General features: G+C 36.7%; 1 protein-coding gene across 2 annotated transcripts in view; it reads right to left on the bottom strand.

Moving 5' to 3' along the window:
- The window catches only part of SLC9A8 (solute carrier family 9 member A8), a 116,309-nt gene that overhangs the window by 16,035 nt on the left and 76,394 nt on the right, over positions 1-23,880 (bottom strand). Inside the window, exons 10-13 of one of the 2 annotated variants that reach the window (XM_074288577.1) lie at positions 22,097-22,201; positions 4,495-4,611; positions 3,156-3,238; positions 999-1,110 (exon numbers count right to left, since the gene is read on the bottom strand). In XM_074288577.1, the coding sequence (XP_074144678.1) occupies positions 999-1,110; positions 3,156-3,238; positions 4,495-4,611; positions 22,097-22,201 (417 nt within the window). Of the gene's footprint in view, positions 1-998; positions 1,111-3,155; positions 3,239-4,494; positions 4,612-22,096; positions 22,204-23,880 lie in introns of both variants that reach the window. The other variant, XM_074288576.1, reaches the window with a different exon arrangement.

The following is a 23,880-nucleotide window of genomic DNA, read 5'->3' as shown; positions in this document are numbered from 1 at the left end:
AGGGCCAATTAATTTGGCCTCAAGGTAGAATTGTTCCATGTTATCAGGAAGCAGAAAAGTTACTTTTCAGGCATATTATGGTCGAGATTCTTTTTGACTAAATGATCACTGAGGCCAAATCTAGAACTATGATAATGGTAATGTACTTACTGCCTTCTTAACATTTATCATATCTTTCCCATTCTGTCCATTCACACAGTCATCACTCTTATTCAGACTCTCATAACCTATCAATTGGAACTACAAAATAGTTTCTTAATTGATGTTCCTACTTCTAGTCTTTCCCCTCTCCAGTCTATTTTCTACACAGCTTTCCAAATAATCTTCCTAAATTACAGGTCTGTGTATATTATTCTCTATTCAATAAGAGCTAATGAAAAATCTCAGAGGCAAGATATAGGTGGTCGAGTGCAAAAAACAGCTAGTAGGCTACACCCAGATTTTACAATAGCCCCCTGATTAGTTTCCCTGCCTCTATTTTTTCACCTTTTCAATTTATCTTCCATCTAAGCTGCCAAAATGATATCCCTAAAACAGAAATCTGACCATGTCATACCCACTATTTAAAAATCTTCAGTGGCTTCTTATTGAAATACCAAAATATTACACTTGTTCCTATTTAAAACACTTGAAAGCATTTAAAAACATCAGCAAGTATTATCTGTAATATAACCTAGAAGCCTTCCCAATAAGACTAAGAATGAAAGAAGGATGCCCATCATCACCAATAATATTAAGTATTATATTAGAATTGCTAGCAACAGCAATAAAAGAAAAAAAAAGAGAAATTAAAAGCATAAGAATGGGGAATGATGTAATAGAATTATCTTTTTCCAGATGACATGATTTATAGTTGGAAAATCCTCGAGATTCAATTTAAAAGTTAATTTAAACAACTAATAATTTTAGCAAAGAGGAAGGATAAACTCATCTGTATCTTGTATAACACATAAGTAATGTTGTTCTTCCAAATTTCTCCCTTAAAGGAGGTTACTTACCACTAAACCACATGATAAACATCATTTTGGGAGTGATTTTATGATCACGGAAGAAATTTAGGAGGTAGGACAGAGGAAAAATGTTCACAGCTCTACCAAACAGCACAAGTACCTGTGTATAAAGCAAGAAAATCATCTAAGTCTCCATTCAACATATCTGCTTCTAGCTGTAACTTGTTTGTAGTTAATATAGCTCCTAGAACACATCCATTATAAACATAGCTTTTTCCCTGTAATAGTAGACCCTGACCAAACAATATTAGTCAGCATCTAAGCATTATTTAAAACCTAGGTATATAGTTTCCTATGTTCCTGGAAAAAAAATTAAAACAAATTTCAGAAGATATTTATATAAAACAAAGACATTATTAATAATTTTTATTTTATTAATGACCACATAATTGGAAGTCAAAAGAGCATTGTGAAGTACCCAGAGACTAATCTAGGAGCCAGTTTTATTTAGCTCGTGAGGATATCCACAAATGGGACTAATTTTCTTATTAGTAGAGCCCTGGAGGACAAATAAGTTGTTTCCACTTTCTAATAGATCTAGGCTCCAAAGGGGAGGTCTAAAAGTCAAACAACTGATTTTCTACATATAGTGCCTATAAGCTGCTCTGCTTGGTTTGGACTCCACAAACACCATACTTTCCCATGATAAATAAAAAATCTCATCACCATGGAGACTGCTTTAACTGTTTCAACATCCCTTCAGTAGCCTCAGCTGCTGATCCATTCTGATTGAACAGTTGGAGGGTGAAGCAAAATACTCTTGTCTACTACAGTGGGGTCAGAAGTAGCACTCTTCATTCTTAAGAGCTGTTCTGCTGTTTTAATTCCAGAAACATCATGACTAAGAAGGTCCTTCTGACATCTCCCTCCACTACCTACCCCAGTGGTTTTTTGTGTATAGTCTTCCCCCATTAGATTGCACGCTCCTTGAGAGCAGAAACTTTCTTTTCTTCTTTGTATTTCTAGTCCTTAGATCAATACCTGGAATATAGTACACACCTAATAAATGTTTAATGACTGATATGCAAATGTCTTTCAAGTGTCTAAAGTTATGAAACCAAAACACATCATGCCTAGTAAATTTGCCATTGCTCACATGCAAACAGTGGCTAAATGGACTTTAATTAAAAAGTCTTAAAGTTTAATTAAAAAGACAATGGTTTTAGTTAAAAATGTGTTGTAAAGGCTAAATATCCTAAAGTATACTTCAGTGAGTTCTTAGTCCCATTCATTAGCTTAATTTTATTCTTTCTTCTGATCAAAAATTAACCTTCAAGAGAAATGTATGGTCCTTTTTACTAGAGAGAATACCAAATGGGGAAGATATATTGAAAATTTTAGGTGGTGTGTCCCAAATCATATTATCACAAGCATAGAACTTTTCAGAATCAAATACTTTTAGAACTGCAAAGAAACTAAGAAATCATCTAGTTTCACTTTCTTATTCTAAGATATTGAAACTCAGAAAGGGGGAATATACTTATTTAAGGCAACAATAATAGTGAGTGGCAGAACCTAAATTTAAACCCAGGTCATCTGAATCTTTTGTTTCACATATAAGGATATTTCCAATATTTCAAATTTCCTTATACTACAAAGAAAGTTTTGTTCTTTGTGGAGGAAATGAGATTAAAGTAATAGATATCTTTTAAATATTTCTTCTTATTCCATCCCCAAATACATTTCAAGATATTTAAATTTTACATAAGAATATTCAAAAATTTAATTCAACAAACAGGTAGTAGGAGTCTAGGAATGTCTGAAAGTTATTTTTTATATTTTAACTCTGATTATTGACTAGTTATATGAATGCTGAGAAGTCCCTTTCACTGACCTGAGGTCCTCATTTTACAAATGGTGATGATAATATCTTTTGCTGACCACTAATATGAACAGTTTTGAGAAAAATGCTTTGTAAAATTAAACTACTATAGAAATGAAAATAAATATTATTATGATGACTATATGCCAGAAGAGGAATATAGACTTTTCTTATTAAATGACTTTTACTTGCTCATAGTCCAGAACACCCAGCCATCCATAAAGGATTTTGTTCTTTTAAAAGAAAAATGATGAGAAGCTATATAAAACATGATTATATACATTTTACTTATAATCAAGAATTTTAAAAGGAAAAATACTCACTATGCACCAGATGACAAAAGAAATTTCAAACTTGTGAGGAAAACTAAAAATGGACAGGCCAAGAAATGCGAACACACATGTTTCTGAAATAAGCAAAAAAGAAAAAATTCAAAATTAACGTTTTAAAAACACTATTAAATAGTTAAATAACTGAATATATGATCTCTGAGTAGGATAATAATCTTTGAGTAGAATAAAAACCTACAAAATAGTTTATCACTAGCACCAGCCCTGAAGTCAGGAGGACCTGAGTTCAAATGTGGCCTCAGACACCTAACACTTCCTAATTGTATGACCATGATCAAGTCACTTAACCCCAATTGTCTAAGAAAAAAGAAAAAAAGTGTGGCAGCTAGGTGGCACAGTGGATAGAGCACCAGCCTTGAATTCAGGAGGACCTGAGTTCAAATCTGGCCTCAGATACTTAATACTTCCTAGCTGTGTGACCCTGGGCAAGTCACTTAACCCCAGCCTCGAAAAAAAGTTTATCGCTGAGCATGTTCTTCCTTACTTTATTCTGTAATGATGTATGTGATTTTATTCACTACAGATGTTCTTTCCACAGATACAGATCACAATTCTTTTTTCCCTTTCTCCCCCCAAAAAGGACACTTTAAATTGATTTACTGAATTGCCATGACCAAACCTTTTAGTGATGTCCTTCTCTGAACTTGATTAGGCAGGCCCTCAAAACTATAGCTGCATTGACCACTGCTGGCCTTATATAAGAAGCTTCCCAGCTATATGGTTTCTTCCAGAGTTTGTATTTCACTGACACAATCAACATTATATTGAGGCCTTGAATTAATAGAGGTTGTAATCAATACCTCAGATAAACTTCAACTTAAGTCTCCATCATTCCCTCTTTTACAACCTTGAACTCCAATCTACTAAACACACAAGCAGCATGTATTTGCCATCCAGAGTATTCTAATTTGATGAATCAGTTGTCTAAAAGGATATTTTTAAATGGCAGTATATAAACCTAGGAAAAACACTGACTATATGGAAATCTGTCATTTTACTGAACATGAGCCCTCACTTCAACAAGGCAGTCCTTTTATTCCTTCTATGCTGATTACCTATTTCACTCCCCCAAGGAACTATTTTAAAACTCAATACTTATATATGTATTTATGTGTCTTCCCATTAGAGCACAAGCTCCTAGAGAATTGGGATTATTTTATTCTTTCTATTTGCTCCGAGCAACTAGCAAAATGACTGGCATTTAATAGAGATTTAATGAATGTTTCTGAGTGACTAACAGATAGTAAAGTAACTGTCCCAAAGAACTACCACTTTAACGAACACATTCACACTCTACAAATGTGCAACTTACCACACATGAAGGCAACAGTTCGTAGGGTTTGCTGCATTAGGATCTGTGTAACTGGGGAAAGATTATGGTGTGTATAATGTGACATCACAATACCAGAGAATAGGATGGCCATGATACCTACAGAGAAATAACAAGGAACAGAACCAATAAATGAGGATTACAATCATTCAGTGGATTCAATAACCATTTATTGAATGCTATAGAAAGATGAATAGCACTCAAGTACCTGCCTTCAGGAAATTATAATTTGTATGAAAAACGAAGAGTAAAAAAAATTAACTAATCCCTGCCAAACAGATGATTAGTTCCAGAAATGAGTATATAACTGGTTCCTATAACATTGGATAATATAATAGGGAAAGTAAGCTCTGCTCAAGTGCCATCCCTTCCACAAACCCTTCCATGTCTGAAGACTCTTTAATTTTTGCTGCCTTACTTTCTTGTAATTATTTCTGCAGATAGTCGAATGAGATCCTGCAATCTCTCACAAACTTAATTCTAGTATGTAGAAATTCTTTATTACTGGAAAATTCTTTCTAAATCCCCCACATCCCAGTTTAAACTTATTTTATTTTCTATCTAGAAAGGTGAAATTGATATAACACTGGTAAGGAAGACCTACGTTAAAATTTATTAGTAGTTAGATACTAGACTATGATCCCTGGCCAAGTCATTTGACTTTAATCTACATCATATTTCTCATTTGTAAAATGAAGATAATAGATACCTCCCAGCATTGTTGTGAGAATAAGATAAAATTATACATCTGCACTATGTATATGTACATATACATATATAGTACTTGGCAAAATTTATGGCACTCCATAAATACTAGTTTTTACCACTAAATTCTATTAACTGAATAGATGATCTTTGTTGTCTTTTGTGCAAAATTCAGACAAGAAATATCATAAAACTTTCTAATATCCTAATGGGAATTTGTAGCAGAGGATCAGAGCTTTGGTATAGAGCTATAAGAAACACTAGAGGTTAGTCATCTGGGCTAACCTTTGTTGTTCAATTGTTTTACAGTTGTGTCTGACTCTCCATAACCCTACTTGTGGTTTTCTTGGCAAAGATATGGGTGTTTTGCTATTTCCTTCTCCAACTCATTTTACAAATGAGAAAACTAAGGGCTAACTTTAACATTTTACAAATGAGGAAACTGAGATCCAGACAGATTAAGTAACTTGCCCAAAGTCACAAGGTAGTAATTATCTGAGTTAAGTCAAACCAACAAGCATTTATACAACTAATAATAATAATGACAATAAACATTTATGTGGCACTTACTATGTGCCAGGTACTGTGTTAATCATTAGTGAATACAAAGCACTGTTTTCAGGAAGCTCACAGTCTAATAGAAGAGATAATATGCAAATGACTATGAACAAACAAGATAAACAGAAGGTAAATTGGAGATAATCTTAGAGGGAAAGCACTAGAAAAGGGGATCAGGAAAAGATTTTTGCAGAAAATGGAGTTTTTGCTGCTACTTGAAAGAAACCAGAAAGAAGAATTTTAGGCATGGGGAAAGCTTGTGAAAATGCCCAGAGTCTGAAATCAGTGTCCTCTGGGAGGAACAACATGGTTGTCAAAAGACTGTAAAATATATGGAGGGGAATAAGATGAAAAAATAGGAAGGGAACCAATTACAAAAAACTTTAAAAGCCAAATAGGATTTTCTATTTGATCCAGGAGTTGAAAAGGCATTTATTGAATTGGGATAACATGGTCTGACTTTTGCTTTAGGAATATAATTTTTCCAGAAAGATGAACTGGAGTAGAGAATGGAGAGAAATTTGAAGCAAGGAGATCAACCAGAAGTTTACTACAATAGTCCAGAAATGAAGTGGAAAAGGACTACACTAGGATAGTTGCAGTGTTAGAGAAAGACAAGTGTATACAGGGATTTTGTGAAGCTCAAATGAAATAATAGATATAAAGTACTTTGCAAACCTTAAAATAATGTAAAAGTTCTAGTTATTCTTATTTCCAATATTAGCTTCTAGTTACCAGGACTCCATTTGATAATGACAATTCCTTGAGTCTTCTGCAGCTTTCCTGCTGAACTAAGCAATATTTTAGAGCATAACAGGGTTGTGCAGGTAAACGTTTAACAATGGTGCTGAGAAGAGGGTAAAATTTATGTGCATGAATTTTAAGTTCAGTTTTCATTTTTAATACTTTCTTAAGTCTAGGTAATCAAAACAATAAATCAAGCCCTGATTTGCAATGAATGCATTTCTGAGGTTTGATGCTCACACTGAAAATTTAAAAGCTGTTAGCACTATCTCCAGCACATTCCTGGATGTACAAAAGATGTTGCCACAGAAGAATCAACAAGACTTAGCAACAGATTGGATATGAGGATGAGAGAGGGTGGGAGAAAGATAAGGAGTTCAGTTTTAGACGTAGTGAATTTAGGATGTTTATAAAAAATATCTAATTCCACATCCAAAACCAGAGTTGTTGTTTTTGTTTTTTAAAAGAAAGAAAGGAGAAAAAAAAGAAGTTAGGACTACCTAAATAGATCTGAGATTCAAATTAATAAAATGCTAATTAAATCCATGAGAGATGGTAAGATCATCAAACTAAATAGTACATTAGAAAAAGAACTCTTGACAAATGACTCCAATTTTTTTTTTTTAATTTAATATGAAGCAAGGTTCTCTTGAGAGAATAGTGGGAAAGGAAACATGGAAAACTTAAGGATGAAAAGATTTCAAAAATACACTTTGGTAGATTAAGGACATAAAAAATGCCTTACAACAGTGAGGATCTATTTGAGAACCCAGAGCTGAATGCTAAACTCAGATCCTCGGACTCCAATTGATTCTCTTTCTACTATACCATGCTGCTTCCAATATAGAAAATTTTTTGCAAAGCTGCTGGGTTATATCCTTGTTGATATCATCAAAAACACATATGACCAGAAAAAGAAAGTTTGGTTATAAAAGGAAGGTAAAGAATAATAATAGAGGAATGGCCTGAATACTATGTTGGTATCTTACTATGCTATTTAAAAACAAAACAAAACAAAACATAAGAAATACTCTACCATGTTCAGTGGATAATCTATGAAAGATTTATGGCAAAATATAGACTAGAATTATATAAAAAGGACATCATGGATTGATGGTGATCTGCATTGGCAGAGAGAACATTCACACCCATGCAATAATTCATAGAACTACTAAGGTTAAGTTATTGAGTTAAAAAAATCAAAAGAAAAGGCAATAGCATAGGAAACAATACAGTTGCAGTTGGAATGTCTGTTTTTAAGATTTAATGATTTACATTGGTTCTTGTTCACATTGCTATTCATAGGAATTCATTTTTCTTAACCTCTGTAATTTTGACTGTTGTTTTTCTCCACACACTCTCACTTAGTGATCTCACTAACTTCCACTTATTACCATTTCTAAGAAGATAATTCTTAGGTGTATATATATCCAGTCCTAGTCTCTTGAGTTCCAGGATTATATCACCAATAGCCTATTAAATATCCCTGAGGAATCTCCACCTCAACATTTCCAAAACTGAATACACTCCTTTTTTCCCTCTCATATTTTCTTCTTACTGCTGTGGACACCAACATCCTTAGTCATCTATGTTGGGTTCACATTTCACTGTCATCTTTGACTATTCATTCTCATTTACCCCATATAAGCAATGCCAAATCTTGTTACTCCTATATCCCTAACATGTCTTTTATATAGCCCCTCTTGTCTACTAATACAACTACTACCTTAACCTCACCAGTAAGTGGAACCTAGTGAGGTTCATGACCTCATCACTTTTTGCCTGGACTACTGCAATCATCTTGTGCTTGCTCTTTCTGCTCCAAGCCCCTCTCTCCATATTGCAATCCACTTTTCACATAGCCACCAAAGTAATTTTCCAGAATCATGGGTCTGATCATGTTACCTGCTTTGCCACTTCACTGGACTCTAATGACTCAGTGTTGCCTCAAAGATCAAATTATCAATTTTTTTCTATATGGCTTTCTCTTTACAACCTGAACCTTCTAACCTTTCCAGTCTTTTTACACATTATTCCTCCCCATGAACTCTATGGTCCAGCTGACATTCCATCTCCTGCCAATATGCACTTTTACTAGCTAGTCACCATGCCTGGAATGCATGCCCTTTTCACCTAGATCTCTTGGAATCTGTTTTTTTTTTTTTTTTTCCCTCCAAGACTGCTCCAGTGTTATGCTCTACATGAAGTTTCTTCCTGATCCTCTCAGATGCCCTCAAATAACCCCAGGGGTCAGCATAAGCCAGTGTCCAAATTTTTTGATCTCCATTATTTTGTTAAATGATACTTTTAAATTGATACTATGTATAGAACTATGGTCTATAACTTTAAAATGGCTGAGTTCCTCAGATTTGCCATTAGAATGCATTGAAGGTAATAAAATAGTATTTTCCAAGGTCAGGAAAACAGGGCATATTTCAGTACCCTTTTAAACCCAGTGGCATTTTCCTTGCCTTGGTAAAAATACTTTCTAATAATCTTATATAGTTAACAAGAAAGAAGCTAAAGGAGTTTTTTATTTTGTATCATTATTAGTATTGCCTTTACTCATTTGTCCTAAAAGAATGAGAACTGTTGGAACTCATCTTGATGCAATAGGAACTGTGTCCCCCTGATCTTTTGGGGAGGGGGGTAGTCCTGGGTTGGAAAAACCCTAAGTCTCAACGCCTCCTGACCTTTGGGAGCATCCCCACCCTCCTACTTGATCTCCATTTACAATTCCTTTGGAGATCTTGGCCTGGGGCATAATTACCACTCATAGTTGAGTCCCTCAATTCATCTGGAGATCACTCCCTAGCCCAAGCCATAGAAAGCTGGGCAAAGTAAGCCTCCTCTTGACTCTGTTGTCTCTGTTCTATACCAAAGGATGCCCAAATACCCGGGAAGGTTTGGGGCCTTTGGGAGCTCTAAGCTCAGCAGAGCTGACTTCTTTGACTGGGAATGCCTAGACTCAAGTTCTTGCATCTTTTAGCAAAAGTACCCTTAACTAGGGGACTTCTGTTACCTGTCTCCTTCTCAGGGATGCCCGCGAGGCTGAGATGTTATGAAATCTGGAAAATCTAAGGCTTGTGACAAAATGGAACAATCCACCTGTCTTTCTCCCTAAGGATTCTCCTCTAGGCTGTCTCTTTAAAAAAGAGACATATTTGGCCTAAAAGATCTCAAAACTAAGAAACTCACTTTCTTTTGCAATGCTGCCTGACCTCAATATATTTTTGGGAACTAGAAAAAATGGCCCATTAATGGCTTAATTAACTACAGCTCTATCCACACAGCTTGATTTGTTTTGCCAAAGACAAGGCAAGTAGACTGAAGTTCCCTATGTCCAAGTCTTCATGGCCTTGTCTCCTTTCCACTCCTTTAGGGACACAGATCCCTCCTCTGCACCCCCAAGCAGTCCTTATCAGGAGGCCTGTGAATCCCTTTCAGAAACCTACCCCCTTATCAAAGGCAGGACCTTGATCCAACAATAGTTCTTTAACTCTGTCCCCCTCACCTCTTGAACCAGATCCTAAGACTTCCCAGCCCCCACTCCTCAATCCCTTTGATACAAGGAATGGGACCCCCTTTTCTCCTCCTCAGGATCCTGATTCAGCCACCACTTCTAACCTCTATCCCTTTAGAGAAGCAGCAGACTCTCGGGGAAGAGATACTCAGGTTACAGGTGCCTTTTTTCAAAGCCAAATCTCTCCCAGATTAAGGAAAAACCTGCCTATTATTCTGAGGATCTCACCAAGTTTATGGAGGGGTTTAAGGCCAATGCCCTCAAATTTGATCTTTCCTGGGGAGATGTTAATATTAAACGATATGCCCCAGATATACAGAGGAAGCTGCAGGAGCCAGCTTTGAGCCCTCAAACTTCTCAGACTCAGCGTTAGAAACAACTGTTGGAGTCTTTAATAATAGGGAGCAAACTGCAGCAGAGGAAAAAGACTGCAGAGTTAAAGCAAGAAATGGAGAACAGGCCCAAATTTTGGCTACTGTCATATCTGGGAAGCATAGGAGTTTGTGCTTGAGTTGTAATGGACAGGGCCATCGGGCCCAATCTTCCTTGGAGGAAACTCCTTGGTCCTTGTCCCAAGTGCAACCAGGAGAAAAGACTGCTCACAGGGGACAAGCTGCCCCCCTCCTCCGCCAAAGCTGTGCCCTCTGATAGGAGTTTGGGGCTTGGTCAAGCTCCCCTTCACTCCACCAGGACAGACTAATACCTGGATGTGGTCGGTAAAACCACTGAATTTTTTCTACTCACTTCAATATTCTGGTCTTAACCCATCCTTCCCCCCATAAAATAATAGGATTAGAAGGAAAACTTAAGAACTGTTTGGAGACTTCTCCTCTACCCTGACAGTTTGGTGACCTGTCCTGTTCCCTTGATTTAATGATGAAAATTGGGTCCCCAATTTTCCCCAAGGCTCTTCGAAAACCTCCAGATGATCTTTTTGTACTGCTCTCAAAGCCCTTCCGTATTCCCTCTGAAATCTGGGAGAAAATAAGTTCCTCTGTCTGGGATCAAGAAATCCCTAGGAGAGCCTTAGTCATTGTACTCCCCCATAAATGCCAATATCCAATAAAGGCAGAGACTACGGAGGGATTACAACCCTGATTAAGAAATTTCTTAAGCATAAACTTTTAGCATTAACTAAATATTTAAGGGACTTTTTTGCTGCTTAACATTAGTCTCATGTAGTATGTGGATGGCATTTTGATCTACAGCCCAACCCGAGGCTTCCCTAGATGCAGCTATAAAAACTTAATTTTCTGGTCTCTAGGAGCTACAGGGTCTCTTTATCCAAAGCCCACATTGCCTGCCAGTCTGTCAAATATTTGGGCCATAGCCTTACCCTCACTTCTCATTCTCTGACAAAGGAGAGAAAACAGACCATTTTCTGCCTCCTGGACCCCACTTCAAAGCAGCAGCTACTTACTTTCCTGGGCATGGCTGGTTTTTGCAGAATTTGGATACCTAATTTTGGGATTATTGCCAAGTCTCTCTCCCATTCTATTCAAGGCCCTGACAACCTTCCCCTTGACTAGCTCAGATTAGGTCAAAGCTTTTAAGACCAGGAAAGCCAAACTGACTTCTGCCCCTGCCCTGGCTCTACCTTACTTAGAAAAGCCTTTTACTCTGTATGTAGATGAAAGGCAGGACGAGGCCCTGTCCTAATTCAGGTTCTTGGACCTAATCCCAGACCGGTTGCCTACTTCTCAAAGAAAATGGATTTAGTTTCCCCAGGATGGCCCTCATGCCTAAAGGCAGTGGCTGCTACAACCCTTCTAATTGAAGAAGCTTCAAAACTCATCTTAGGGCAGCCATTGGAGGTTCTATCCCCCCACCAGGTTCAGAGCATTTTAGAAGCCAAAGGGCATCAGTGGCTGCTAGTATGAGGGTTACTAGATATCAGGCTCTCCTACTAGACACCCCTGGCCTGATTCTCTGGGTGTCACACTCTTAATCTTGCCACCACTCAATCAGGTGACATCATTCATAATTGTGAAGAAGCTTTCTGTCTACTCCAGGTGACCTGACTTGAGGGCCATTCCTCTTGACAACCTGGATGATGACTAGCTTACAGATGGGTCAAGTTTTCTTGAAAATGGGGAAATAAAGGCAGGTTATTCCGTAGTGACCCTCAGTGGCACCCTGGAGGCCAAGCCATTGCCACCTGGAACTTCTGCCCAGAAAGCTGAACTCATTGCCCTAACTAGAGCTTTGGAACCGGGGAAGGGAATGAGAGTGAATATGCTTTTCATGTTTTGCATGCTCATGGGGCTATATAGAAAGAAAAGGGACTTTTGACAGCAAAGAATAAATATTAGTATATTATATTTTATTATATTGTATTGTAATATATATTATATGTAATATTACATATATAATTATATTAAATATACAGGAGAAATTCTACAACTATTGCAAGTTATCCACAAACCCAGAGAAGTTTCAGGACATATTTTGTAAAGGACATTGGAAGGAAGATTCACTTCAAGCCAAGGGGAACAGGTTTGCAGATTCAGCTGCTCGAGCTGCTGCCCATTTACTCCGACTATGGCACCTTTATTTCCCCAGTTCCCTGATTCTTATACCCCTTCATATAGCTCACAGGAACAAGCCCTTGTAGAAGAAAGGGGATCCACCTTTTCTCCTTCTGGCTGGCTTCAAACACCCTCAAGCCAACTTTTAATTCCAGAAGCAAATCAGTGGAAACTTATTTTTGGTCTTCACCAAGCTACCCACTTGGGAAGAATTTCACAATCCTCTATGAAACACATTTTCACTGGTCACAAACTGGGAGAAATGATCAGACAAGTCTGCCAGGCCTGCCCAGTTTGTGCCCAAGTAAATACTGAAGGAGCTGTTAGACTTCCCCCACTCCTAAAGCCTGTTCAGAGAAGGGGCACATACCCAGGGTAAGACTGGCAAATAGACTTTACACATATACCCTCCTGCAGAGGCTTCAAGTTGCTTTTGGTCTTCACTTCCCAGGTAACCCAAAATGTAGCCAAAGCACTCAAAATTCTTCCACTTCCACTCTGCCTGGCATCCTCAGGTTGAGAAAGTGGAAAAAAATGAAACACACCTTAAAAACCTGTATGTAGAGACTAGAGAGCAGTCAGTGAAGAATCTCCCTTTAGGGCTTCTTGGAGCCTGCCTTGGACCTCAGGAGAACATTAAGCTGAGCCCTTTTGAACTTCTGTATGGGAGGCCTTTCCTAAAATCTGACATTCTTGTGGATCCAAAACAGCATCAGGTCACTCAGTTTGTCATACAGCTCCATGTGGTCCAGAAGGCCCTTTCTGAATATGCAAATGAGCATCTCCCTAAACCTACAAGGTGCTCATACCATGGCCTCCCCTATAAATATAGGGAACGTAGTAGAAAGGACTATATAGTCACTCTGACTACTCCAATGTCAGTCAAACTGGAAGGATTCCCCAGCTGGACTCATATTTCCAGGATTAAAAGTGCCCTTCTGTTACTTCTCCTTCAGATATTTCAGAATATTCCTGTGAACCCATACAGAACCTGAAGCTCCTCTTCCATGGGACCCCTGAAACCACTCTGGAGAAAGAAGGGTGAAATTATCTGTGTCCTTCTTTCTCTAGCTCTAGTTTTCTTCCTTACATTTTCCCACTCCAAGAATGAGAACTTAGCTCCTAGCATTTTCTCTCGGGCTTTTCTTGATGTCATTCTTCAGCCCCTACCAGTAGGGTGTTAACTCCTTCTTAGCCTTTCAGGCTAGGGAGCTTCATGGGCAGTAGGAGCATTCAGGATTATTGGGCTAGCCATCAACATCCTCAGGGGAGCCCACAGATGGGACCCGATGCATTATTTGCAAAGGCCCCATTCCCAAATGTCACCATCTCCACCCTGGACGTCACCCCATTTTTAACTTGCTCCTGAGATTTGTTTCCTCCAAGCTCCAAGTTTAGAACTTCCAAGTACTCATTCAGTCTGAAGATCATGGAACAACTGACTTGGACACTCAGCATCCCCTGGATGTTGCTGCTGCCACATTCAGATCTCACACTTGCCCTCCCGGCCTGAACCCCATTGAGCATAGGGACAGCTCTATGACCCTTGTCAGCTTGAAGCAGCTTCAGAAGATGACTCCTCCATCCCTTTGCTCCAAATGAATTTGGGGGTGACTGCTTGAGAGGGGGAATGATGCAATAGGAACTGTCACTATTACCCTCCATTAATGAATCCCTCAATTCATCTGGAAATCACTCCCTAGCCCCAGGCCATAGAAAGCTAAAAAAAAAAAAAAAAAAAAAAAAATCAAAGCCTTGTATCCCAACTTTTGCTAATTTCTAATCAGGAACTGGTCCACTGAGAGGCTTCTCAGTGTAAATAAACCCATTTTTGCCAAAAACTTCACTTGCAAACTGGGACTGTGAATTCTTTCACGAAACCTGTGACACTGGCCTTGAACCCCTATTGCTGTTAGGAGTATCCTCATCCCTCATCAATCTTAGTCAGAAAACGTTTATTAAACACTATGTACCCTATACTGTGCTAAGTACAGAGAATACAATAACAGAAAAATTGAAATGTATCATCTTACGGTTTTCAAAATACTTTATGTGTATTATATCATTTCATCTCCAAGAACCTTGGGAGGTAAGTGCTATAGTAACTTAGTTATCTTTTTTTTTTTTTCAAAATAAGAAAATCATAGAAATTAGGAAAGATTAAAAAAAAAAAAAAAGCATTTACACAGAACACCTACTTTGTGCCAGATACTATAACTAAGTACTTTTACAAATATTATTTCATTTGATCCTCACAATAACCTTGCAAAGTGAGTTTTAGGACTGCCTAGCTGAAAAATACCTGAAAGATCTTGAAAACTATCTAATGTAATTTCCTAAGGAAATATAAACACTTTGAGGGCTGGGACTATTTGTTTCTTGACTAAGTTCATGCTTTCTATTGTACTTTACAATAGGTAATAAGTATGATTATCCACAATTAAAGAAATTGAGATTAAGAAGGGTTCAATTCAACAAATACTAAATGCTGATTTGGTATGAGGTACTGTGCTCAGCACAAGAAAATTTAAGTAGGGGAAGTACTAATTATAAGAGGATGAGGAAAGTCTCTTGGGAAATAGTATCTGCAGTCAACATTGAAGAAAGTGAAAAAGATTCTATGAGAATTAAGAATTTCTTCTCACAGAGGAGAAAAGAAATTACATTCCAGAAAAAGATTGCAACTGAACGAGATAGAGTGAGATCTCTCAGACAATTGTGAAAATGAGTAAGGCTTCATCTACTCCAGAGTTGGAGTAGGCCTGAGGTGGTCCTTGGGCAATGATCCCAGGATATACCTACTTCCCCCTCCTACTATTCTTCCATGATATCATTTTCTTTTTACCTCAATTAAATATAGGCAGCTATATACTTTTTGGCCAAAGTTCAATTTCCTGGGTAGGTCTAGAATGTAAGAACCTCAACCAATGAGGTCAGTGATGGGAGGTGTATTTTCATTAGGGACAATTTTAATTGTAAAACCTGTCCCCAAAGGTGCCTCCTCCTTTTAATTGCTTGTTCAATTTCTCATTAAAACATATAACAAACCTTCATTTTGCTCCTAGAGATATCTCTAGCTTTTTAAAAATTATATGGTAGGTACTCACTATTCAGAGCCACACACAACCAATACAAGGGTACAGAAATAGGAGATGAAATGCTGAATTTGGGGACCAGCTAGTAGGTCAATTTGACTGCAATAAAGAGTATATGAAGAAAAGCAGCATGAAATATCCAGACAGGTAATCAGCTGTTTTTGATGAGATTTGGGAGAACAATTAGCATCAAATGATGAAATTTAGGAAAGACACCAAATGATGGGGTTCAGTAATAATTCATATGTGAAGAATTCACAAGGGCCTTCTCATTGCCATTTATTTATGAGAAGACATTACAGACAAAATGAAATAAGTACCATGAGTGGTAAATATGAAATAGATTTGGGAGAGCATATAGTTAACAAATAAAGTTAAAGGAAGGTTAATTGTTGACAATGGAAAAGATAAGTTCCCTAAAGAAAAGCACAATTAGCCAGGAGAAAGGGAGTATGCCACTGATGGATAAATCCACAGAGGAGTTTAGCTCTCTAAAAGAGTTAGTTACTTATAGGAGGGAGAAAGACACCATGAGGGATGGGGGAGGGATGAGAGGTAAGGAGAAAGACATCATGAGACTGAACACTCTGACAAGATAACCTAAAGCGATGGTGCAGCAATGATGGTGTAGACTGGACAGATTTCAGGGGAAATTTACCCTTGGGGTTTGATATCTGATTGGATACAGTTACGATTGGAAATACCCAAGACCTCCACAGGGGATGGGAGCTGATCCCCATCATGCCCTTCCCTGCTTGTCTCAGAAGGTAATCTTATCAATACCTTAGGCTTTTTCTGCCAACCTCACCTAGTGATCTCACTTAGTGACTCCAACTAGTGATTTTGGAGCTGGCTTTAGAGGCCACTAAGTTCTAGTCTCTCATTTTTTACGGTGAGAAAATTGAGCACCAAAAGGCATTCATCCCTTTTTATTTCTTTTTTTTTTTTTTTTTTTTTTTTTACAAAGGATGGTTTAAATTGGGGGAAAGAATCATATGCAGCAAAATTTGTGCTCTACAATCAAAGGACATAAGTAGGAGCCAGATACATATGGCTTTACATGCTAAGTTGAAGAGTTTGTATTTTAGTTTGGAAGCAATAGGGAGTCCTCAAAGTTTAATTAGCAAGGGAATTTCATGGTTAAATTTGTGCTTAGGAAGATTATTTGGGCATCTATGGAGGATGTTTTGGAGAAGCTTAGAACTAGAAGCAAGGAGATCAATTAAAAGGCTAATGAAATAGGCCAGTCACAAATGTCAATGAACGTATGAATTAATGTATTAGCTGTAAATAAATAGAATCAACCAAGACTTGATAAGTTGAGGGCAGTAATTAGGAAGAGTTAATAGTTTAGGATGGCTGTCAGTTATAAACCAGAATGACTAGAAGGATAGCAATCCCTCACAAAAAATAGGGATATTTAGAGAAACATGTTGTGAAATGCATATGGGACATTTAAATGAGGACATCTAGCAAGACAATAATGATATAGAACTATAGTTGAGAGAGATTAGGCATCTATGCAGGTAAATAGAACCTAGAGAGAGGGTATAACAGAAAAAAAGAGAACTCAAGGAAGGGACTTAGAGGATATGCCTATGGCCAAAGAGAGGGACATGTAAAATGATAATATACAGGACTTTGCACAAGTACCCGTATAGGTATAATAAAAATATATCGATTGAATGATCTAGCAAAAAGAATAAAAAGGGCAGATAGATTTAAAAAAAAAAATGGTCTGGGGATAGAAAGTCAGAAAAGCTGAAGAAAAAAAAAGAACATCCAGAAAAAGGGATGGTCAACAGTATCAAAAGCTCATACATAAGAGTTAAAATGACACTGAAACAGACTATCATGCTTTAATTGGAATAAAAAAAAAATACAGGGATGGCAGTCATGATCTCAAAGCAACAGCTGAAAGAAATTTAATTTAAAAAAGATAAACAGGGAAACTATATTTTTCCAAAAGGTGCCACAGACAATAGAAAAAAAAAATTTATAGCAAATTGCTCTCATAAAGACCTCATTTCTCACAAAGAGAATTGAACTAGATATCCAAAAATAAAAGCCATTCTCCAATTGATAATAGATTAAAGAAATTTTCAGAAGAGATCAAAGTTACTAATAGTCATATGAAGAAATGTTCTAAATTATTTCTGATTAAATAAATGCAAATTAAAACAACTCTGAGGTACCATCAGATTGGCTTATAAAATGACAAAAAAATTAAAAAATTAAAAAAAAAAAGAAAGAAAAAGAAAATGATAAATGTTGTTGGGGATGTGGGAAAATTCTTTGCTACAACCAAAAAAACCTGCTATATTTTTGTACATTAATGTATTTTTCTTTTTGTTGGATCTCTTTGTGACACAGACTTAGTAGTGGTAATGTTGGATTAAACAGTACACAGTTTTATAGCCTTTGGCATAGTTCCAAACAGTTCTCCAGAATGCATCAGTTCACAATTCCACCAACAGTGCATTATCAAAAGCTAGAGAGATGTCAAATAGAGAGTGAGGACTAAGAAATGACCATTGGGATTTGTAATTAAAATATGCATAAGAGTTCTGGTTTTCACATATTTATACAGCTATTAAGTGTTAAAACTAAAATTCAAATCTACATCTCTTGACTGCTAGTTCTATGATTTTTCCACTGTAATGTATTAACATATTTTATATTTCAGTGTCTGGTGGATTTATTGCCTGTCTGTAAACACAGCTTCATTAATTTAAAGTCAGTAGGGGTTTTAGAAGCCACTAAGTCCAATTCTATCATTTTTTACAAATGAGAAAATTGATGCACCAAAAAAATGGCATGACCTGTCCAGGGTCACATAACTAAAAAGTGTCTAATACCACCCAGAACTTTCTAACTCTATGTGATGTGAACCCTAAACTAACAAATCCAACCAGCTCCTTTACCAATTATAATCAGGTCAGTTTCTCAGACTGTTAAGCATAGAATGATGAAAAGCCAGAGTTCATTCAGCTTTTCACTATTAGTACTTCAATTTCTGAAGTCTTAATTAGACAATTATGGGACCTGGACAGCAAGTGGATTCTACCTGGTCTCTTCTTAATCTCTCCCAGATCCCTCTCCAACTCCTCCCTTATTCCTCCCCTTACTTCTTAAATCCTGCCTCTGCTCCCCTGAGACTTTAAAAATTGTTTTCTTAAAAGCAAATTGCTTATTCATTTGACTCTGCCCTGCCTAATTGCCCTGAATCCAAGTGCTATTCACATAAAATAGGCAAATCTTTGTAACTTGTGATGAATATCTCAACATAATTTCTTTGTGTTGATTGAACTATTATGTTCTCCCAAGTCTATTTTATATTACCTCTTACCATTTCGCATGTCCAGTGCCTTATCCTCTAAGTCAAATGCCTCTTCATCTTTTGCTTCTTTAAGTCTGTGAAAATATGACCTTGAATGCCAAGAGACTTGGCTTTAAGTTCCAGTTCTACCATTTACTACCTCTATGAGTATGAAAAAGTAATTTTATATTTCTGAACCTCGGTTTCCTTATACATAAAATGGAGATAATTTATGTGTTATTTAATCCACAGGGCTGTTGTGAAAAAAGGACTTTGTAAACTTCAAATCACTACAGAAAGGTAAGCTACTATTCCTATATTGCACAGATCCCCAAATCCATGAATCCCATAAGAAATTAGAAAGCACTGTTGTTCTGACTCAAGAAAAGCCAAAGACAGAACTCCCAAGTCACTATCAGAAAATCCAAACTGATATATTTAAGATATATTTTTCATGAAGTTATCAATAATTATTCAGAAATAAAAAATGAAATTGCTCAGAATGAACCACGGATTGATTTGTTTCTTTGTTTTGGTATCTTTAGAACTTTGCACATTGCACTTTGCATAAAGGTTTGATAAACATTTGTTGTTAATGATAATAATGATGAGGGTGATAGTGATCAACAGAAGCAAAAACAGCTAAGAAGACATTCAATGTTTTTGAACATCTGAGGAGCAAAGTACTTAAGTACTAAAATCTGGAAAGACAATACAGAAGGGCAGAAACTAGAATGAAAAAAAATATATAGCAATGGCCAAAATAATAGAAATTTTGCAATCCTGATATTAACTTAAAATATGAAATCTACAGTTTCCCAGTTTACTAAAATTAATACCTTTTATTTCTGCCTTTGTAATAATAACAAATATTATTATTATAATGATAGCTAATATTTACATGTTACTTACTATGTGCCAGGCACTGTGCCAGACTAAGCACTTTTACAAATATCTAATTTCATCTTCACTATAACCCTATGATGTGGTATAAGAGGGCAATTTCTAGTTCCAAACGATGTGTTTGAGGTTTAGCACCAACTGATGAGAACCCAGGCACTAAATGTTGGGGTTCAATAACATGAAGAATTAACAATGGCCATTCTCTTTGGCAAAAGGTAGGTTTACTTAGGAGAAGAGGTCTCAGGCAAAATGAAGAGATACAATAGATATCAGGAATAGAAAATACGAAAGAACTGGGAGAGCATATAGTTAGCAATGAAACTTTTTTTTAAGCATGGGGGGGGGGGAGAGACACAGAATGTGGCATGAGGGAAGGGTAAAGAGAAAACCACCACAAGGCAGTGTCATGGTAGACTGACCTAAAAGGGGATCAGCTAAGATGGCACGAATCATGGACAGATTTATGGGGAAATTTAACCTCAAGAGTGTGACATAATTCATATTTCTGACTGGACATGGCAAGGTGGGGTTGTCTGGAACTCCAGAGAGTGGAACTATGAAATTAAAACTGATCCCATCATACCCTTCCCTGCCTACTCTAGGGAGGGACGAATTCCATCAATATTCTAGTCCTCATATTTATCATTTCTGGTGTCTACTGTATCTATTTTGTCTGTAATCTCTTCTAAAAAAAAAAAAAACTCATCTTTTGTCAAAGAGAATGGCCACTGTGAATTCTTCACATTATTGAACCAATGTTTAATGCTTATAATTTCATCACTTGGGGTGCTAAACCCCAAACATATCATTTGAAATCAGCAATTGTTTTCCTAAATCACATCACTTGGGAGGTAGATGCTATCATCAGTCCCATTTTACAGATATGGAAAAAGAAGCAAACATAAGTGACTTGCCCAGAGAGAGACTGATTTTTGAGCTCATGTTTTCCTGACTCCAAGCCCAGTGCTCCATCTTCTCTACCACTTAGTTGCCCAAATAGAATAATCCCTTAGTCTTCATGCTTTTTTTATTTCTCTAATGAATTTACAAAATCATATGTGTTATCTAGGTAGTCATTAGACAATAAGCTTCACAGTACTCTGACCATAGTAGACATTTTCTGATTAATTGTTGTTGAGAACTGTTGAAAGAGAGCAATTTGTTCATTATTATCTAAATGGGGCCCATGATCATCATGGAGCAGAATAAAAATCTCAAATGTCTGGCAATTGTAATAAAATATCCCTTATACATATACATGTAACACTGACACCTAATATTTTTATGTCCTTTCTTTACAATCCTGTAAGATAGATGAGGAAGTTAAACTCTAGAAATACTAAGCAAATTGTCTATTGCACAGAGTTGGTAGATGTCCAAGCAGAACTTAGGCCCAAATATTCTAAACCCTAAGCCTAGTTAGTACTTTTTCCATAATATTAAATTGTCCCACAAAATGACCAAAAAAACCCCAAAATATATAGCACTATGTTTGATACTCTCTAATGTACATATAAAGTCATATTTGTTTTATGTGTTCCATGAAGGCAGAAAACCTATCTTCCCTAGGTTCTCATCAAAGAAGGCCCTAAATAGATAAAATTGTATTTTGTTGTACCTGTCAACAATATTACTGAGTAGGGCAAAATGACAGATAAAAAGAATAATATAGATAGAGATTTACAGAAATTACATTCCCAGGTTGAAACTGTTAAAATTCTTAAAATTATTTAGACTAGTTAGCTAGGAGATCAAATTCTGGGTTTTCTCTCATTACAGAATTTCAAATGAGTTTTCTCACATTACTAAGCCTGTCAATGATGATAGGAGCTCACTTGTTTTTGTATCACTTAGTAAACTGCTATTTAGACATAGTAAAAGCTTAATGTTTCCTAATTGATTGCATGATCATGAGCAAGTTAATTAACCTCTTTGAGCCTCAACTCACAACCTTAGATGATCCCTAATATCTCTTTTCTATTTTGATAGCTAAGTAGTTCTAGGTCTCAGGTTGAAATCTTTTATTAGCCTTGTACAAAGTTCCCAACTATGCTCCAAACTCTAAAAGAGCATTATATAATCAGCATTTGATTAAAAGTATGATAATTCTATTCCACCACCCCCTAGAAAGTCAATTCAGAGCTCATATCGTACTGACAAGGGACCAGCACATTCTTATCATTTAATTTTCATTCATTCTAAAACCTACCTGAGAGGGAGATGCCTTCTGCAAGCCCATAAGGAAGATATGCAAAGATAATCATCATCCCAAACTCCAAGGAAGGTGTCTTCCTTAAATCAATATGCTTCAATACTTGAAACACCAAACATTATGGAAAAAGAACCCAGGAATAATGTATTACAATTTCAGAAAAGGTATAAAGCTGTTCTTTTTCTTCACTGAATAATAACTAGAAATTAAAAGTTTTGAAATATCCCTAGGTTATAGCTGAAAATAAGTGACTAGCAGTCATGTAATTTTGAAAGGAAATTAAATGTTAGAGAAAGGGATGTAGAGAATACTGTTTATAAAACACTGGGGTCTTTGAGAGGAAAGAAAGAAAGAGGGAGAGAGAGAAAAAGAGAGGGAGGGAGGGAGGGAGGGAGGGAGGGAGGGAGGGAGGGAGGGAGGGAAGGAAGGAAGGAAGGAAGGAAGGAAGGAAGGAAGGAAGGAAGGAAGGAAGGAAGGAAGGAAGGAAGGAAGGAAGGAAGGAAGGAAGGAAGGAAGGAAGGAAGGAAGGAAGGAAGGAAGGAAGGAAGGAAGGAAGGAAGGAAGGAAGGAAGGAAGGAAGGAAGGAAGGAAGGAAGGGAGGAAGGGAGGGAGGGAGGGAGGAAGGGAGGAATTGAGAAAGGGAGGGAGGGAAGAAGGGAGGAATTGAGAGGAGGGAGGGAGGGAATCTTGTGAAATACGTAAAGATAGGCATTTTATTCCCTACTTTACAAATAAAAATACTGAGGCTCTGAGGAGCTAAAGGACAGAATTGGGTATCAATTGATCTCCAACACATGATATACACGATTGATACCCAATCCAGTGTTTTTTCTACTATATCATGTATTTTTCTCACATAATTCATAATAGTTTGATGTTCAGCAGTGGCTTTTCTCCTTATTCTTGGGTATTCTCTAATCCTTTCTGATGGAATGAGGTAAAATACTCCATAGCCCCTAGTCATACACATCTCTTTCTCTTTCCTTCCTCTTCACTTCTCTCTTTTGGTCTCCATTTCTCTTCTCAACTTTTTCCACTATTTGTCTCTTAGACATACATATATGACCTCTAAATTTTCTTTATCTCGTAATATCCAGTTACTTAGCTTTAAAACAAATTTAGCTTTTTATCAAAAATGGTACGAAGACAAGTATAGGAAGCTGGAAAAACTTTCTTTTTCTCCTTCTACTTCTACAGGTACCACGTCAGAGAAGAGCTGTGATCTACATTGGTGGAGGGCCTATCTACACTAACAAAATAACATATCCTTGAAATGATGGAATAAGTTCAGACAATGAGAAAATTCTCTAGATTTAAAAAAAAAATTTCAAGTTCACAGAAAAAAGCATAGGCATAATTATCTATGACGAAACAGATAATCTGTTCCAACTATAAAACAAACTGATAAGATGGCCTAAGTATCAGGAAGGTCTAGAAATGAACTACCAATTGATTCTATTTTCAACACAATAAGCTTTATGTAAAGCAATGAAAGGACAAAAAATGTCTTTTGTAAACAAATATCTCTCCTTCTCTGGACAGAACACCAACAGTTTGTTTCTTAACCAAAATAATGAAAATGGTTTAAATATAATTTATTTTACAAACCCATTTCCATAGCTTAAAAGAGAGTATTACTTATTTTAAAAATAAACTTAACATTCTTTTTAAAAAAAGTTGAGTTCCAAAGTGAGAGAATATTTTCAAGGTGATGATTACTGAAAGAAATGACATTTTTAAGTAAGTTTAATTTTCTTTTTTATGGACATGAAAACTGGGAT

Source organism: Sminthopsis crassicaudata, chromosome 2 (assembly GCF_048593235.1).
Source record: "Sminthopsis crassicaudata isolate SCR6 chromosome 2, ASM4859323v1, whole genome shotgun sequence".
Lineage (NCBI taxonomy): Eukaryota > Metazoa > Chordata > Mammalia > Dasyuromorphia > Dasyuridae > Sminthopsis > Sminthopsis crassicaudata.
This window is presented reverse-complemented; position numbering and strand designations above follow the sequence as displayed.